At 44.0% G+C, this 19,925-nt stretch overlaps 1 protein-coding gene across 6 annotated transcripts in view; it reads left to right on the plus strand.

The window, feature by feature from the left end:
• NUMB (NUMB endocytic adaptor protein) overlaps positions 1-19,925 on the plus strand; it is a 91,943-nt gene that overhangs the window by 48,461 nt on the left and 23,557 nt on the right. For all 6 annotated transcript variants that reach the window (XM_044271470.1, XM_044271475.1, XM_044271472.1 and 3 more), the window contains exons 3-4: positions 13,125-13,267; positions 18,157-18,231. In XM_044271470.1, the coding sequence (XP_044127405.1) occupies positions 13,142-13,267; positions 18,157-18,231 (201 nt within the window). In that variant the 5' untranslated portion in view covers positions 13,125-13,141. The remainder of the gene's footprint in view (positions 1-13,124; positions 13,268-18,156; positions 18,232-19,925) is intronic.

The following is a 19,925-nucleotide window of genomic DNA, read 5'->3' on the forward strand; positions in this document are numbered from 1 at the left end:
AAACAGTGCCCTGTTTTACATTTAGGAAATGAATAATTTTGCCTGCAGTAGTGCGCATAGGCTGCAGCTTTTTCTCATAGTGTGCAAGCCCGACCACCACTGCTGTTAGATTGCAGGGTGGTCGTAACCCCTGGAAACGAGCAGTGTATAATGTGATGGAAAAATGAATCCAGCCAACAAAGGAGGCAATATGGACAATCACAATACATTAGTAAGTGGCTTGTATTAACTTTCTCGACATAATAAATGCCATTGGCTGAAGTGAGACAATACCTTTAAGTCACTTCATGTTGGTGCTAATGGGCATTTCTGACCGGTCCCCTTTCCCCATGATTCCTCTTAGTGGCACCAACTGGCCAAGAGGCATTAGAGGGCGAGTCCTGAGACTCCATGAAAGTAAGACCTGCTTTTAACCTTTTATAAATCCTGCGTTTCTGAGGAGACCAGTAATTTAAATGCAGGGTAATTTACAGGCTCTGATATTGCATTGGGGCCAGGCCCGGGGAATCTTTTGCTTCTGTCGGCCTACGGCCATTAGCTCTGGTTACCACTTGGAGCTGTAGGCACCTCACTGAAATTTTGACAAGGTAAACATTGTTCCTGATTCTAGTGAGTGCTTTTCTGGCTTGCGTTGTTTTCAGCTTGCAGAGCTGATACTAATGGTGTCCTATAACCTCCGTCTCCTCTCTGAGCGCATTTCTCCTCCGGCACAAATACTGATCGTGTGCACTAATACGGAGAATGTTATTGCTTTGCTTTTAAAGTGAATCCAGGAGGATATAAAAGTAAATTAACAGGATAATGTGTTCTAGTAGGTGAACTTTAATAATTTAGGTTCTATTTGTTACCCTGGTAAGATTGGAAGGGAAAACAAACAGGGGGTAATAATGTACGAAGCCCTGCGCTCCAGAATTCTGCCTTTTTGGTCTTATTTGTTTAAAAAGGTTTCGACCTTTTTGCATTTTTACACCACTCGCTCCAGTTTTGAAAACTGGTAGCTACGTTTAAAGAGGCATCTGTCAGCAGTTTTGTACCTATGGCTGACCTGTTAAATGTGCGCTTGGCAGCTTAAGACATCTGTAGTGGTCCCACGTGTGTGTGTGTGTGTGTGTGTGTGTGTATATACAGGTCCTTCTAAAAAAATTAGCATATTGTGATAAAGTTCATTATTTTCTGTAATGTACTGATAAACATTAGACTTTCATATATTTTAGATTCATTACACACCAACTGAAGTAGTTCAAGCCTTTTATTGTTTTAATATTGATGATTTTGGCATACAGCTCATGAAAACCCAAATTTCCTATCTCAAAAAATTAGCATATTTCATCCGACCAATAAAATAAAAGTGTTTTTAATACAAAAAAAGTCAACCTTCAAATAATTATGTTCAGTTATGCACTCAATACTTGGTCGGGAATCCTTTTGCAGAAATGACTGCTTCAATGCGGCGTGGCATGGAGGCAATCAGCCTGTGGCACTGCTGAGGTGTTATGGAGGCCCAGGATGCTTCGATAGCGGCCTTAAGCTCATCCAGAGTGTTGGGTCTTGCGTCTCTCAACTTTCTCTTCCCAATATCCCACAGATTCTCTATGGGGTTCAGGTCAGGAGAGTTGGCAGGCCAATTGAGCACAGTAATACCATGGTCAGTAAACCATTTACCAGTGGTTTTGGCACTGTGAGCAGGTGCCAGGTCGTGCTGAAAAATGAAATCTTCATCTCCATAAAGCTTTTCAGCAGATGGAAGCATGAAGTGCTCCAAAATCTCCTGATAGCTAGCTGCATTGACCCTGCCCTTGATAAAACACAGTGGACCAACACCAGCAGCTGACATGGCACCCCAGACCATCACTGACTGTGGGTACTTGACACTGGACTTCAGGCATTTTGGCATTTCCCTCTCCCCAGTCTTCCTCCAGACTCTGGCACCTTGATTTCCGAATGACATGCAAAATTTGCTTTCATCCGAAAAAAGTACTTTGGACCACTGAGCAACAGTCCAGTGCTGCTTCTCTGTAGCCCAGGTCAGGCGCTTCTGCCGCTGTTTCTGGTTCAAAAGTGGCTTGACCTGGGGAATGCGGCACCTGTAGCCCATTTCCTGCACACGCCTGTACACGGTGGCTCTGGATGTTTCTACTCCAGACTCAGTCCACTGCTTCCGCAGGTCCCCCAAGGTCTGGAATCGGTCCTTCTCCACAATCTTCCTCAGGGTCCGGTCACCTCTTCTCGTTGTGCAGCGTTTTCTGCCACACTTTTTCCTTCCCACAGACTTCCCACTGAGGTGCCTTGATACAGCACTCTGGGAACAGCCTATTCGTTCAGAAATTTCTTTCTGTGTCTTACCCTCTTGCTTGAGGGTGTCAATGATGGCCTTCTGGACAGCAGTCAGGTCGGCAGTCTTACCCATGATTGCGGTTTTGAGTAATGAACCAGGCTGGGAGTTTTTAAAAGCCTCAGGAATCTTTTGCAGGTGTTTAGAGTTAATTAGTTGATTCAGATGATTAGGTTAATAGCTCGTTTAGAGAACCTTTTCATGATATGCTAATTTTTTGAGATAGGAATTTTGGGTTTTCATGAGCTGTATGCCAAAATCATCAATATTAAAACAATAAAAGGCTTGAACTACTTCAGTTGGTGTGTAATGAATCTAAAATATATGAAAGTCTAATGTTTATCAGTACATTACAGAAAATAATGAACTTTATCACAATATGCTAATTTTTTTAGAAGGACCTGTATGTATATATATATATATATATATATATAGATAGAGAGAGAGAGAGAGAGAGAGAGAGAGAGAGAGAGTTTGGACACACCTTCTCATTCAAAGAGTTTTCTTTATTTTAATGACTATGAAAATTGTAGATTCACACTGAAGGCATCAAAACTGTGAATTAACACATGTGAAATTATACACATAACAAAAAAGTGTGAAACAACTGAAAATATGTCATATTCTAGGTTCTTCAAAGTAGCCACCTTTTCCTTTGATTACTGCTTTGCACACTCTTGGCATTCTCTTGATGAGCTTCAAGAGGTAGTCACCTGAAATGGTTTTCACTTCACAGGTGTGCCCTGTCAGGTTTAATAAATGGGATTTCTTGCCTTATAAATGGGGTTGGGACCATCAGTTGCTTTGTGGAGAAGTCAGGTGGATACACAGCTGATAGTCCTACTGAATAGACTGTTAGCTGCTTTTTTCTTGCCATAATACAAATTCTAAGTAAAGAAAAACGAGTGGCCATCATTACTTTAAGAAATGAAGGTCAGTCAGTCCGAAAAATTGGGAAAACTTTGAAAGTGTCCCCAAGTGCAGTCACAAAAACCATCAAGCGCTACAAAGAAACTGGCTCACATGCGGACCGCCCCAGGAAAGGAAGACCAAGAGTCACCTCTGCTGCGGAGGATAAGTTCACCCGAGTCACCAGCCTCAGAAATCGCAGGTTAACAGCAGCTCAGATTAGAGACCAGGTCAATGCCACACAGAGTTCTAGCAGAAGACACATCTCTAGAACAACTGTTAAGAGGAGACTGTGCGAATCAGGCCTTCATGGTAGAATTTCTGCTAGGAAACCACTGCTAAGGACAGGCAACAAGCAGAAGAGACTTGTTTGGGCTAAAGAACACAAGGAATGGACATTAGACCAGTGGGAATCTGTGCTTTGGTCTGAAGAGTCCAAATTTGAGATCTTTGGTTCCAACCACCGTGTCTTTGTGCGACGCAGAAAAGGTGAACGGATGGACTCTACATGCCTGGTTCCCACCGTGAAGCATGGAGGAGGAGGTGTGATGGTGTGGGGGTGCTTTGCTGGTGACACTGTTGGGGATTTATTCAAAATTGAAGGCATACTGAACCAGCATGGCTACCACAGCACCTTGCATCGGCATGCTATTCCATCCGGTTTGCGTTTAGTTGGACCATCATTTATTTTTCAACAGGACAATGACCCCAAATACACCTCCAGGCTGTGTAAGGGCTATTTGACAATGAAGGAGAGTGATGGGGTGCTGCGCCAGATGACCTGGCCTCCACAGTCACTGGACCTGAACCCAATCGAGATGGTTTGGGGTGAGCTGGACCACAGAGTGAAGGTAAAAGGGCCAACAAGTGCTAAGCATCTCTGGGAACTCCTTCAAGATTGTTGGAAGACCATTTCAGGTGACTACCTCTTGAAGCTCATCAAGAGAATGCCAAGAGTGTGCAAAGCAGTAATCAAAGCAAAAGGTGGCTACTTTGAAGAACCTAGAATATGACATATTTTCAGTTGTTTCACACTTTTTTGTTATGTATATAATTCCACATGTGTTAATTCATAGTTTTGATGCCTTCAGTGTGAATCTACAATTTTCATAGTCATGAACACTTTTGGTCTGTACTGTGTGTGTGTGTGTGTGTGTGTGTGTGTGTGTGTGTCACCCTAAGGGTATATGCACACGTTCAGGATTCATGTGCGGAGAATCCGCACTGAAATCCACAGGTGTTCGCAGGCAAATCTGTGCGGTCAATCCGCATTAATTGGTGTGGATTTGCATGCGGATTTTACTAAGTGAATGAAGACAATCTGGTCAGGAAAAATTAAAATAAATTGACATGCTGCGGATTTTAAAATCATTGAGAATTTCATAGAATACAATGTACATGACCTACGGTGCGGATTCTCCGCACGCAAATCCGTGCAATCCTGATCGTGTGCATTTAGCTTTAGTGACTATAACTGTCCATCATTAACTTGCCAGTATGTATCCATCACAGAACACACCATACCATTCGCTATATACCAGTATAGTGCTGTCATGTTCTGGCCTCTATTGGTATATACTCACATCTGCACCACTCATATGCTATGAAAAAAAATAAAAATCACGGAAAAAAGTAAAATAAAACATCCTGCACAATATAATAATGAATGTTGCGGATGTACATGGCTACATTTATACAATCACAGAAAATAATGCACTATAATAATAGATGCAAGCATAACATATGGACTAAGCCCGAAGCTATGGGTCACATTTGACCATGGGGTCTGAAGAGTTAAATATTTGCTTTCTGGGTGTTTCGCATACATTTGCCCCAGGCAGCAGAAACCCGGACGCTATGGCGGCCACTGTGCGCGTACGAACAGGCGCCATCTTTAAAGTGCCGACGTGCGCTGTACATGTACAGCGGAGCTCTCCAAGGGGTTAATTGAAAGGACCCGTGTAAACATCACACCTGCCCCTGTCAATCAAAGTGCAGAGGATGCGGCAGTTGCAAAGAGAGCAGAGCCTCTAGGTGTAATGACAACGCCCCCGTTGCTCCTAGAGGCTTGTTTGCATATATTAAAACTTTATTATTCTCAGTAACACGGACACATATGGACATGGGACCAACACAGACGCCTTCAGCTGCCGAGTGCACAGGTAACAGGTCAGCCAGTGTTAATTACTTTCACTCCTGGTTTATCCTTGAGATCCTCAGCTCCTGTGGCCCCAGCAGTGTCTTCCCATCATGTTTCACGTATAAATAGACTGTCCACCGTAGATATGCCTACAAATCATCTTTTGTCGCTTGCGGATTTTGACGTGCATTCACTTTTACAAACTAAATTTGGGAATCTTCTGTTCATCCATAATTTACATAATGGAGCAGACCGCGTTCAGTAGGTCTCGGAGACGTCGGCATCCTTGTGACGCAGCGATCTCTTATTAGCTGCAGCGCATTCTCTCGTTTTTATAATGCTTGGGGCATATGAGCCGTGTACATATTAACAACATTGTGCGTACGGCGACGAGACCATTTTTAGATATGGTAACTGGAGGAAAAAAGCACTGGAGCAAATAACTGACCCAGTTAATGATCACAAACTGGAAAATGTACTGTGAGGACCAAATTGTGTACAAGGTCAGTGCCGAGAGTCCTCGTTAGAAGTTCCTGAACAATATAGTCCAATGGGTTTCACCTATTTATACATTAAAAGGGGTCGCCAAGACTCCAGTTCTCCTGTGCCGTGCACATGGGCCACAAGATGGCGGCGGTGGAGGGATCCTGCTCTGCACATGCATTCATACTGTTCATGCGCTGTAGGCAGTCAGGGCAACAATGGAGCGTCACAGGTTAGACAACATTGTTCTCCGCTTATTGCTGACTTTCCACTAGCATTCCCTCCTGTGTTTTGCAGGAATCGGGTCTCAACTGCTACAACTATCTACAGACAGAAGCAGAGGGACTAGTGGGAGAAGCCATATCGCCTTGCCAAATATTGGAGGCTAGCCATTGAAATGGCTGTCCACTGCTAAAAGGGGTTTACGGAGCTCGAATATTGATGATCTCATCAGGATGGGTCATCAATATCTGATTGGTGGGGATCTGACTCCCTGCACTCCTGTCTATGAGCTCTTTGAAGGGCCGCAGCTCTCTAGCCTTTTCTTAAAGGGGTTGTCCGGGCTTTTACTATTGATGACCTATCCTCAGGATAGGTCATTAATATCAGATCAGTGGGGGTCCAACACACGACAACTCCGCCAATCATCTTTTTTAGGAGACGGCTGAGGATAGGTCATCAATAGTAAAAGCCCGTACAACCCCTTTAATATAGAAAGCACAGTGCCATCCATGGTATAGTGGCTGTACTTGGTATTGCAGCTCAATCCCATTTACTTGAACGAGACTGTGACCAATGTATGTACGTGATGTGACTGACCCAGCAAAAGGCCATAGCTCTGGGTTGAGCGCTGCGGCTTCTTTCAGCAGCTGGTCAGTGGTTTTCCCAGAGTCAGACTCCATTGATCACATTTTGATGATCTACCCGGAGGATTTTCATCAGTATAGAAGTGCTTGAGAGCCCCTTTAACAATAGGATCATATTGGTTGACCTGTCCAATGCCTATTTGCCCCAATAGCCGATGTTGCATGTACCTGATCCCAAGGTACACACATAAAATTGTCCCCTAATTTCTGCCGTTGGATTTCGGCATGTCCAATTCTCAATGCTTCCACTGTGACCCCTGGTATTCACTAAAGCCAAGTGACAGTGACGCTAGGAATATCCCCTGATGACTCCACTCATCTTTCTTTGGAAGTTGCATGCTTGGCCCATGACTCATAGAGATATCATTGTCTGCGCTGAGACAACTCCTCGAATCATTGTATAAAGTTGGGTAACTTTCATAATGAAAATAATGAGACAGTGAAACTCAAAAGTACAAGTTTCTTTGACTTTGCAATACTGGGAATATTTTTCAAAGTGTACTACAAAATTGCCATACGTATTCTAAAAAGGCAATCTCTGTATAATGAAGATGTGGTAAGTAATGTGTGTACAGGAGGAATAACACTGTATCTGCCCATATAGGACTTTTTGCTTTTATCAGTGGTTTTCCCCTTCCAAAGCCCTAGGTCTAATTGGAGTAGAGTTCAAGAGAACTTTCTCCACATATTGCAGTGCAATCGCAAGCAGCATGTTATAGAGCGGGAGGAGCTGAGCAGATTCATAAATTGTTTTGTGGAAAAGGGTTTAGTAAGGCTACTTTCACACTTGCGTTTTTCTTTTCCGGCATAGAGTTCCGTCACAGGGGCTCTATACCGGAAAAGAACTGATCAGTTTTATCCCCATGCATTCTGAATGGAGAGTAATCCGTTCAGTTTGCATCAGGATGTCTTCAGTTCAGTCGTTTTGACTGATCAGGCAAAAGAGAAAACCGCAGCATGCTACGGTTTTCTCTCCGGCGAAAAAAACTGAAGACATGCCTGAACGCCGGATCCGGCATTTTTTCCCATAGGGATGTATTAGTGCCGGATTCGGCGTTCAGAATGCCGGACCCGTCCTTCTGGTCTGCGCATGCGCAGACTGAAAAAAAGGTGAAAAAAATAAATGCTGGATCCGTTTTGCCGGATGACACTGGAACGACGGATCCGGCATTTCGATGCATTTTTTCGACTGATCAGGCATTTTTAAGACTGATCAGGATCCTGATCAGTCTTACTAATGCCATCAGTTAGCATACATTTTGCCTGATCTCTCTGCCGCAAGTGTGAAAGTAGCCTTAATGTTGCAATTTATACTTTTACAGGGGTTATCTTATATCATAAACAGCCCCCCCCCCCCCCATGTGTCGGGCCCCTCACAATGAATATACTTACCCCGCTTCCGGCGCCGCTCCTGGTCCTGCATCGCCTTGGGGGGGGGGGGGTTAGCAGCCAATGGCAGGCGGGGACAAGGACAAACCTCCCTAGCGTCACCCGCGATGTTAGGGAGGCGTGTCCCAGTCACTGCCTGCCATTGGTTGCTCAAACTCCAACCCGCCGACAACGGATGTTTTAATCTATGTGCATGGAGAAGCAGCAGTGCGGGGACCAGGATCGGCGTGGGGATCGGGGTAAGGATATTCAATGTGAGGGGCCCGGCACATCGGAGGAGGCGGGGCTATGATATTGGATAACCCCTTTAAACCTTAGCTCTTTCGGAATGTAGATGACCGCCCTGTGTAAAGTACACAGGTAATTGTATCAATCACTGATAACACCTCCCCTGTGTACAGATATCAGTGACTGACAGCTTTCTCTGTATACACACTTAGGGCTCATTCAGACGACCGTATGCTGTCCGCAAAAATACTGAATGCTATCCGTTTTTTTTTTCTTGCCGATCCGCAAAAAAAAAACGGATAGCATTCAGTATTTTTGCAGACACATAGACTTCAATGGGGCTATGTCCTGATTTTCACGGACAAGTATAGGACATGTTTAATTTGTTTTGTGGAACCGTGGAATAGAAAAGGGCCCCATAGAAGGGAATGGGTCAGCATCCAATCTGCAAAAAAAACAGATCCACATTTTAGCGGATAGCATACGGCCATCTGAATGAGCCCTTACACAGAGAATGCTATCAGTGACTGACAGCTATCTTTGTATACACACTTACACAGAGAATGCTATCAATCACTGATAACACCTCCCTGTGTACAGCTATCAGTGGCTGACAGCTACCTCTGTATACACACTTACACAGAGAATGCTATCAATCACTGATAATGCCTCCCCCTATGCACAGCTATCAGTGGCTGGCAGCTATCTCTGTATACACACTTACACAGAGAATGCTATCAATCACTGATAATGCCTCCCCTGTGTACAATCATCAGTGACTGACAGCTATCTTTGTATACACACTTACACAGAGAATGCTATCAATCACTGATAACACCTCCCCTGTGTACAGCTATCAGTGGCTGACAGCTATCTTTGTATACACACTTACACAGAGAATGCTATCAATCACTGATAATGCCTCCCCTGTGTACAATCATCAGTGACTGACAGCTATCTTTGTATACACACTTACACAGAGAATGCTATCAATCACTGATAACACCTCCCCTGTGTACAGCTATCAGTGGCTGACAGCTATCTTTGTATACACACTTACACAGAGAATGCTATCAATCACTGATAATGCCTCCCCTGTGTACAATCATCAGTGACTGACGGCTATCTCTGTATACACACTTACTGAGAGAATGCTATCAATTAACACCTCCTGTGTACAATGAAGTCAGAAGTAGTAGAGGTTTTATTGTATAAAATACAAGTTTTACTGAATCATTTCCCACAAAACTATATCAATCTGCTCAGCTCTTTCATTGCTGCAAAACCGTCCTGCAGTCCATCCTTTACAGATATTTTAGGATTGTTACATTTATGCAGTCGGCAACGTTTTCTGTTTTTGACATATCCGTATGCTTTTGCATTGTGGGAAAGAAGCTGAGCGCGAGAGGAAGCCTACAAAAACTCAAGGGGCGCGTACACACTCCTAGCATATTGTTACTCTCATTCATTTGATCCTCATAAAAGTAATTCCTATTTACGGGCCCAAAGCCTGAGGCTGCTTTGGTAATCACATGACAACTGTTGCTTCTGTAATTGAATTCTTTTTATAAGGACAGCATGAGATTTCAAATTGCCATCAAAATTAAATGGACCAAGATATAAACGTGTCCATGTGAAAATCTTAGAGGGCGCTGATTTCAATGTCTCTGTGAAATAAATCAGAACTGGAAGTTCTGTCTTGGGTTTCAGGTCTATGACTTCAAGCACTGCCATCTTGGAAGAAGTCAGGTAGCAAAGAGCTTGCCCAATTTTAATGTACCCTAAAAGGCAATTGCTGACCCCCCCTCCCCCCTTGCACAAAAATGTGCAACTTTTGGCTGGGTATGTGACCCGTTCGCCCCTTCTTCCAAAAAGTGGTGGAGGGAATTAGTGGTACAGAGTTGGGCCTGGCATTTTGATTATTGTTCATGCCAGAAAACTGGGGTAAAGTTTACCTGAAGTCTACACCGGCTTCCTAGCTGCCATTGATTTCACTTCTGGCACATGACCCTGCAGAGATGCACCCCGTATTATTAAGAGGAGTGTATATAAAATGCTGGTCTTGGGGTACTTTCACACTTGCGGCAGAGGATTCCGGCAGGCAGTTCCGTTGCCGGAACTGTCTGCCAGATCCGTCAAAACGCATGCAAACTGATGGCATTGGTCAGACGGATCAGGATCCTGATCCGTATGACAAATGCATTGAAATGCCCGATCCGGCATTAATTTTTTTCACTTTTTTGGCAGTCTGAGCATGCGCAGACCGCAATGCCGGATCCGTTTTGCCGCAACACTCGGGGCCGGATTCGGCATTCATGCATGTCAATGGGAAAAAATGCCGGATCCTTTTAATTTTTTGAAATCTATTTATTTATTTATTATCCTTTTTTATAATTGCACTCTGGAACCAGGAGGGTTTTCTTCTTCCCCTGACTTTTTAGTCCTTACATGATGCACGTATCTGACTGTGAAGAACATGAAGTCTTTTCACAATGTTCACTATGACTCAAACTGAAATAAAGAACATGGAGAGTACTTCCAGATTTTCAAGCGTAGTTTTTTGCTCAGCCAAGTGTTGGTTTGGCTGACTGCCATGTTCTCCGTCCCTGCAGATTCTAGCTGCATTTTTGGTGTGGTCTTAGATCTTTGCTAATATACAGTGATGCTTGAATGCTTGTGTACCATTCAGAATTTTCTATATGTATGTAAAAATTTGACCTGAAACAACATCAGAAGTCCTAAAAGTAGATAAAGCGATCCAAATCAAACAAATGAGTCAAAAATATTACACTTGGTAATTTATTAATTGAGAAACATTATCCAATATCACGAGTCAGGTGTTTTCCATCACTAGGATGACAATCAGGAGTGAGTGGTCAACCTGTTTTATCTAAAGAATGGGGATCTATCAAAGTCAGATTTTTTACCACTCATTTGTGGAAATGTATCATGGCAAAAACAAAAGGAGATTTCTGGGGACCTCAGAAGAAGAGTTGTTGATGAACGTTTGAGTCCACCATTAGGAGGACACTGAACTGTATGACAAGAGACAACTTTGCTTGTTTTGTCCACAGTATAATATCCACCAAAAAAAGATTTAAGGAGTTTGTGTATGTTATTAAACACCAGGCTGCTTTCTTCCAAAAACAGTGACATCTAGCTTGTACGTGGTGTGGCATCTTGACCCATGGACAAGTGTGACACTTGTTTCTGGAAGAAGGCATTCTTGTGTTCTTATCTTGAACAACCCCTTTAACCCCCCTAACAAAAGATGTCTGAATGTCCTCTGTCTGCTGTACATTGTATAGCGGCTGTGCTTGGTATTGCAGTTCAGTCCCATTCACTTCTGTGGGGCTGAGCAGCGCCTAGGCCATGTGACTGATCAACCTGACGTTCATGGCCTAGGCTAAGCTGTGTGAGCACTAGTGCCTTCTCAAACACCTGATCAACGGGGGTCCCGGGTGTCGGACCCCCACTGATCAGATACTGATGACCTATCCAGGGGATAGGTCATTAACAAAAAACTCTCGGGGAAAACCCCTTTAAAAGTCTTTTTAAAGTCGTCATTTTTGTTGGGCAATTCATATTTGTTTTAGAAGGTGATCATAGGGTTTCCAAATGCTGAAACCACCACTGATCAGGTGGTCCTTAACAGGTGGTATCCCTCTATCAACTCAATGCAGTTATTTGAATATGGGTTTTGAAAACCAGAACTTATTTATTATTATTATTATTATTATTATTATTATATTTTTTTTATTTTTATTTTTTTATATATATTTTTTTGTCAGATTTGATTATGCATACCAGGCAGACTTCATCATACACCCAGGGACGTTGGGCGGCCGTGGCTGTATTGCGGCCCGCAAACGGTGGGTCGGCAATCCACGCATCACATTCATTCGAATGGGTCCGCAATTCCGGAGATGTGGAACTGAGTCACGGAACACCGAAAGCACTACGGAGTGCTTCTGTGGTGTTTCTTTTCGTTGTTCCGCACCGCAAATAAATATGACATGTCATTTTTTTTGCGGTGCAGACAGACCACGAACCCATTCAATGTTGAATGGGTCCAGCCCGCTGCAAGGATGTTGCCCGTGCATTGGGGACCACAATTGCGGTCCCCAATGGAGGGAACGGCCGCACAACGGCTGTGTGCATGAGGCCTTAATGAGATGGATGTTCCCTTACAAAGGAACGTATAAAATGCACACACCTATTTAACCCTTGTCTCCGAGCACCCCCCTTATTTATGCCACCGCTGCAGTGTGAGCTGGGTGGGTAATTGACATCACTAGCCATTGTCCCCAGGCTTTAATGACAGTTGTCCCTACTGTGTTGGTGATAAAATGGGACCGTGATTTCCAACTACCACTGCAAGTGCACCTCCTACCCCAACATTTCCAGTACTGTTTCTTGGTCTATGCTGTTGTGTAATTAAATGTGTTTTCCAGCTTTGTGCACTTTTTTTCAACTTCAAGCCCAGTCTGCTGTACCTGTTGAAAAACTATACTTTCCTGGTCCTCGTTCTGCTCTGTTTTTAGTCCCTGAGTCTGTAGCCTCTCTTCTGCAGTCTTCCACTCCCTGTCCTGTTACTTTTCGGATTCACATGGTCACCTGCACTTCTGCAGCCAATGACTGGCCTCAGCTGTGACTTGTCACCCAGCGACACGTGACCCAGGGGCGACAAAAGTGCACAAACCTGGAAAACCCCTTTTGAGGACAGCATTATACCTATGTTGCTGTTTCTTCAGATTTTTCTTTATATTTTTTTCAGGTTGTGAGGTTCGAAAAATGAACAAACTTCGTCAAAGTTTCAGGCGAAAGAAAGATGTGTATGTCCCGGAGGCCAGCCGACCCCACCAGTGGCAAACAGATGAGGAGTCGGTGCGGACTGGGAAATGTAGCTTTCAGGTTAAGGTAATTACAACACATTGTTACAAAGCTTGTACTGTATTTTGTGTCTTTGGCTGCAGGCGACCACATCGATTTTACTAAGCAAAATGCACCATAATTCTGGATCAAATTGCGTAGAACTACGGTCGTCCGTGCCGTTCACCAGATTTGTTATGTGATTTGTTATGCCTCACTAGACACTTTAAAAAAAAGTAAGAATAAAAATAAAAATAAAAAAAAAAGCGGTGTGGCTATATGGAGTCCTAAAATGTGCCATATTTATTATTTGGCTCTGAATGTAAAGTAGGACAACCCCTTTAAGATAGTTAGGAGTCGTTTTGTAATATGCAAATTAGGTGTTTGGTGCAACAAGGACATCACTGTTGGTCTCTTTGCACTGAAGCTTTGCCACAAGCCCCTCCCCAGTTGCTTTGATTGACAGGGTCAGTCACTGGCGACAGTCTCACCTGGCCCTGTGTTCTTGTGCAGAGCTTCAGTGCAACGAGGGCAATGGTGACACCCTTGTTACACCAAACGCCTGATATGCATATTAGGAAAAACTCTGGAATGTGGCCTCGGATTAACAAAAGAAAAACAGCTTTTTGATCATAGTTTTATTCCCTTAGTTGGATATGAAGGTTACTGGTGACCAGACTTCCTCTAAAGGGCATCTGTCAGCAGATTTGTACTTATGAAACTGGCTGACCTCTGTGCGCGTGGCAGCTGAAGATATCTGTGTTGGTCCCATGTTCATATGTGCCCGCGTTACTGAGAAAAATTATGTTTTAATATATGCAAATGAGCCTCTGGGAGCAATGGGGGCGTTACCGTTACACCTAGAGGCTCTGCTCTCTCTGCAACTGCTGCACCCTCTCCACTTTGATTGACAGGGCCATTCAGTGAAATCATCACAGCGAGCTCCATCAATCAAAGTGCAGAGGGCGCAGCAGTTGCAGAGAGAGCAGAGCCTCTAGGAGTAATGGAAACGCCCCTAGAAACACAACAAAGTCCTTCCGTGGGCTTCCGGGTCCATATTCCGCACCACAAAATATAGAACATGTTTTACCTTTCGCCGCATCTTGTGGATCGCGGAACTGCTGAAGCCAATGGTTCCAAACTGCGATGTGGAGTGCGCATGGTCAGGGTCTGTGGTTTGCGGTCTGCAACACAGGCATGGTGACCACACGGTCGTGTGCATGAGGCCTTAACGCGTATATCAAGCTGTACTGGACACGCATAGACTTCTTTTCCCTCCCTTGCATTTATTACTTACAGAAATGAACATTTTATTTGGCACTACTCCATGTATCTGGCGCATATTTCTTAAAGGGAACCTGTCATGAACTTTATGCTGATGTCACTGGGGGCAGCATAAAATAGTGACAGAAATACTGATGTCAGCGCTGTGTCACTCATGAGCTAATATATTAGTAAGTGGTTGCTGAGAACCAGCATCATAATCATTGCAGCCCAGGCCTTGAGAAGAGTCACATCTACCTGAGAAGAGTCCTGGTTATTCCTAATCTCCTGCTCTCTCCCCATCTGCTGATGATTGGCAGTTCTCTCCTAGAGAGAAAGAGAGAAAACTAGGTAGAAGACTGTCAGCCATCAGCAGGAGATCATGAATAACCAGGACTCTTCTCAGGTGGCCGTGACTCTTTTCCAGGCCCAGTCTGCAATGATTGTGATGCTGGTTCTCGGCAACCACTTACTTTTAACTTATAAATGACAGACCGCTGAAATCAACTCACCCGTCTCTACTTTATTCTGCCGTTAGTATGGGCAGCACAAAGTTGATGACAGGTTCCCTTTAAATTGACATTCATACCCCTCTTGCTGAAGCCTTCAAAGTAAGAAAATAGTATATGTGATATCCTTGGAAGACTTCTGCTTACAGAGAGGAACATTTCCTTAATGGTATGTTGTGATTTGTTGCCTTATGACAAGTTAGACTTCAAGTGGCAGTAAAGATTATCTCCAGCAGGCTGCCATAATCTATTTTCATTGGAAATCACTGCAGGGGTTCACTCTCAGTTGTGATTCATATTCGGCAATAACACTTGTCTTCTGCTGACGGATTAAAGGCTTTTATGTGTTGTCACAGTGGGAGCCTGTATCGTTGTGCCTATCTCCCATCTGTATACAGTCATAGGGGGTAGGAACACAGGGTCACGTTCTGATGGGTGCATCCACTTCCATTTAAATATTGTTGGTGGTAAAGCAGGATGATGGCTTTCTGTATTCATTTGTGCAGTAGAATAAATAGGATGAATACTGCATCATTGAAAGGATTCGCAGCAGACCTAGAATACCGTATATAGTTATAGGCAGCATGGTGGCTCAGTGGTTAGCACTGATGCCTTGCAGTGCTGGGGTCCGACATGGAGTTTGTAGGTCCTCCCTGTGGGTTTCCTCCGGGTTCTCCGTTTTTCTCCTACACTCCAAAGACATACTGATAGGGAACTTGGACTGTAAGCCCCATTGGGGCCAGCTTGATGCTAATGTCTGTAAAGCGCTGCGGAATATGTCAGCGCTATATAAGTGTGTAAAATAAATAAATAGGCAGCCATATTGGTTGTCACCTAGAAAGTAGAGCATTTACATGAACGCATTTTCAGTCCGTGTCCGTTACGCATTTTTTGCAGATAGGATGCAGACCCATTCACTTCAAAAGATGTGGACAGCACGGCTGTCTGCCGTCTGCATCCGTATGTCCATTCTGCAGCCCCAAAAAACGTCCTATTCGTGTCTGTTATGCGGACAAGAATCCTCACTTCTGACAGGGCAGGACGTGCCGATTTGCAAAATGCAGAACCCACCCGGCAAAACGGATACAGTCGTGTAAATGACCCCTAAGAAATATTCATATACAACAGTTTAAAAATATGTAGAACATCTTCCCTTTATAGGATAAGCCTTCTGTGCTGTATATAAGAGAGGTTCTGGACTGACCCCTGTATATATGCTCTAATAGGAAACATGGACATCGGAGGGGACCCCCGTATAAAACCCAATTCCATTAGTTTAGGCAGAGGGGTAGAGCTAGAAAAAGCAGCTTCTGCTCTGGTAGACTCTGAGACCATGTGTTACACGTGAATGGTTGCTGCAGGGGAACGGTGTGGTTACCTGCAGCGTCCCCTGCCAATATCGGCTTATCACTGCGGGGCTCTTCCTTTCGTGAGGGATTTACGCTTATTATTTGCCAAATGAAGCGGCTGGTGTAAGTGCAGCGACTTAATCTGCAAATTACCAGGATTTATTGTGCGTTTATAGAGGATTGATGACTGACTGCAATAGAGAATTAATTGTGCCGATTCATTTGAGTCTTTGGCCCTTCCAGGGTAAGCAGTGCACTTGTGATCGCTGGTATTTTTTGGATGTCTGCTAATGGAACCCCGGTCTATCGCCATCTTGTGGAGGTTTATGCTAATTGGACCCTGCAGAGCATTTATTTGAAGGGTTTGTTATCCAGCATTATAAAAATGGTGTTATGCGTCCATGTGACTGAAGTGATCTGCATTTTACACGGTGCATCGGATGCTGCCATTGAATTGAATGACGGCACTGGATTTGTGAAGTAGCTGTCGATGTAAACCCTTTGAACAGAAGACTGATTTCACCTGCCCACTGTGTGGACGCCCCTGGGTCTGCACTGGGGTGTAGGCTATTATCTGACTCTGAACTCTTTCTCCAATTACGTGGCACAAAATCTCCTGATTGATATTGCTATAATCTCCTGGTTATCAGAAGTGCCTCACACCTGCCATGTACAAGCGGAGTTTTGCCCAGGAGTCACAATAGGGCCACATGCACACAGCCGTTGTTTTGGTCCACATCCGAGCCGCCATTTTGACGGCTCGGATGCGGACCCATTCACTTTAATGGGGCCGCAAAAGATGCGGACAGCACTCCGTTGCTCCGTTCCGTGGCCCTGCTAAAAAAATATAACCTATCCTATTCTTGTCCGCGCTTTGCGGACAAGAATAGGCATTTATATTAAAGGCTGTCCGTGCCGTTCCGCAAATTGCGGAACGCGCACGGACGCCATTCGTGTTTTGCGGATCTGCGATTTGCGGACCGCAAAACACACCACGGTCGTGTGCATGAGGCCTAAGGCAAAACATTGAATGTGTCACAGATTATTTTTATTTTTTTCTGCCAGTTAAAAAAAGATAGTGACACACATCTTTTTTTCCCTCATTTGTCTTTATATTCTATTTGCAGATTTATTCTATTTCATAAGCATGACTATGGGGGCAGCTGTCTTGCCTATACTGTTATTAAAGTTTTTTATTTATTTTTTTATTTAATTTTTTTTTAGATTTTGATACTACGGTCCTTAGGATAGGTCATCAGTATCTGATCGGTGAGGTTCCGACACCTGACACCCTGCCAGTCAACTCTTTGAAAAGGCACCGGTACTCCTGTGCGCGCCGTGGCCTTCTCACAGCTCACCAGGCACAGCACCGTACATTGTATAGCAGCTGTACTCGGTATTGCATTCAGCCCCATTGAAGTAAATGGGGCTGAAGGTGATGGCAAGCACAGCTGCCATACAATGTACGGCGCTGTGAGAAGGCTGTAGCATGCACAGTAGTACCGATGCCTTCTCGAACAGCTGATCAGCGGGGTCCCGGGTGTTGGACCCCCGCGGATCAGGGACTGACTCATCGAGAGGATAGGTAATCAGTATTAAAATCTCAGAAAACCCTTTTAAACAACAGGTCATTTTCTGAAGACACGTTCCCTTTTAAGCGTAATTGTCTTGGGATGCGCAGCTTTGGTTAAGAACACCCTCCGGGGTACTGGATCTGCTAAATGAGCAACTCATCGTATGTAAAATGTGATTATCTAAATTGATGTTTGTACGAAATGTAAAGTCATGTTACCTCTTCTCTGTTTTCTCTACGTAGTACCTGGGACACGTGGAGGTGGACGAATCTCGAGGAATGCACATCTGTGAAGATGCAGTAAAAAGACTAAAATCTGTACGTATTCTTATTGGTGTTTATAACTGTCCACATGCTATAGAAATCCTGCCGTGCCAGTATATTCTGTACTGAGAAGGACTAGCATGGATCTTGGCCTCCTGTAGCTTTTTCTATCAGTATGTTTCAGGATGATGCTGTTCATTAGTTAAACTTGGAAACCTAAATTTCGCAGTCTTAAACGCCTGGAAGGACAAGGCATATGTTGTACAGGTACAAAAGGGTAACTATAGTAGAGGGTGAGCTAAAAGTCCAGACTGACCAAAGAATCTGAGTGATGACACGTTCATCGGTCGCGTGGCTTAGGCTTAGCTCAGCCCCATAGAAGTGAATGGGGTTGAGCGCGATGCCAAGCACAACCACTATACAATGTACGGTGCTGTGCTTGGTGAGCATGGGGCAGGCGTGGTGCTCACAAGAGCGCTGCTGCCTTCTTAAACAGCTGATCGACAATGAATGGAGACAAAACTGATCCGTTTTGGCCCGGTTTCGAGATTCTCTGCCAGATCTCAAAACTGGAATGCCACAATGCAAGTGTGAAACGGGCCTAAGCTGGTCACAAATAGAAAATTCGCCCCAACACGTTGGTAAGCTGTTGTATCTTCTGACTCCCCTGCAAACATGAATGATTGGATCAGCAGAGCGTGCATATATAGGTTAATAGGACACAAAATTTGGCATGATGACGTTCATGTTGGAGGACTTATCTGGCTGTCCGTAACCATTAGACTAGGTCTACACGACGACATAAGTCGCGCAACACATAGGGCAAATGGTAGTCTATGGTGTCACGCTGCGACGCGACAGTATCAGAAAAATCCATCTTGAATGGCTTTTTTGCGACTCTTGTGTCGCAGTGCGACACCATAGACTATCATTATAAAAATTGTCGCGTGACAAATGTTGTCGTGTAGACCTAGCCTTAGACTATATCCAATCCCACTAAACTCCTCAAGTTCTGCCATCTTGAATGTACCACAAAAGACTAGCTGAAGACCTAAATCTAGATCCAGTTAGCGGTCTGATGCATTATTTTTCCTGGTCAAATGCATACATAATAAAAAAAATGTGCTTCTGCATTAGTGACATAAAGGCCTAATGCACACGATTGCTTCTTGTTTGCGGTCTGCAAGCCGCAAATCCTAAAAATATGGATGTGGTCTGTGTGCCATCCGCATTTTTGCAGATGCATTGACTTCAAAGGGTTCATAGTCTGCATATTACGGACATATTCTATCTTTTAGTGGAGCAGAAATCTGGATATTCCGCAAATTAACACAATATGTCCTATACTTGGCTACAAAATGCGGACCACGGACCCTTTGAATTCAACTGCTTCCATATTTTGCGGGGCGTATGCATGAGACCTAAATGTTACAGTACCACTACTGACTAGATGACAGTATGAAGCATTTGTTGTAGAGGCTCCATCAGAGGAAGTGATCCTCAGCTGCAGTAACTTCTATTGTGTTATCGCATTCCATTTTCAGTCCGTTTTTTTGCGGGTCGTCTGGTCAGCTTTGGATGATAGACGTGAAAGATCCATCCACCACTTACATGTGTTTTACATGACCTTAACAGGTTCCAGTAATTCTCACCATGTGCCTCCTTGATGTACATGTCTGTCGTGCTTACCAATGCTTGATATGTTTAATTTATTTTCTTGTTTTAGCAGGTTTATAATTTTTTTTAAA

This window comes from Bufo gargarizans, chromosome 11 (genome assembly GCF_014858855.1).
Source record: "Bufo gargarizans isolate SCDJY-AF-19 chromosome 11, ASM1485885v1, whole genome shotgun sequence".
Taxonomy (NCBI): Eukaryota; Metazoa; Chordata; class Amphibia; order Anura; family Bufonidae; genus Bufo; species Bufo gargarizans.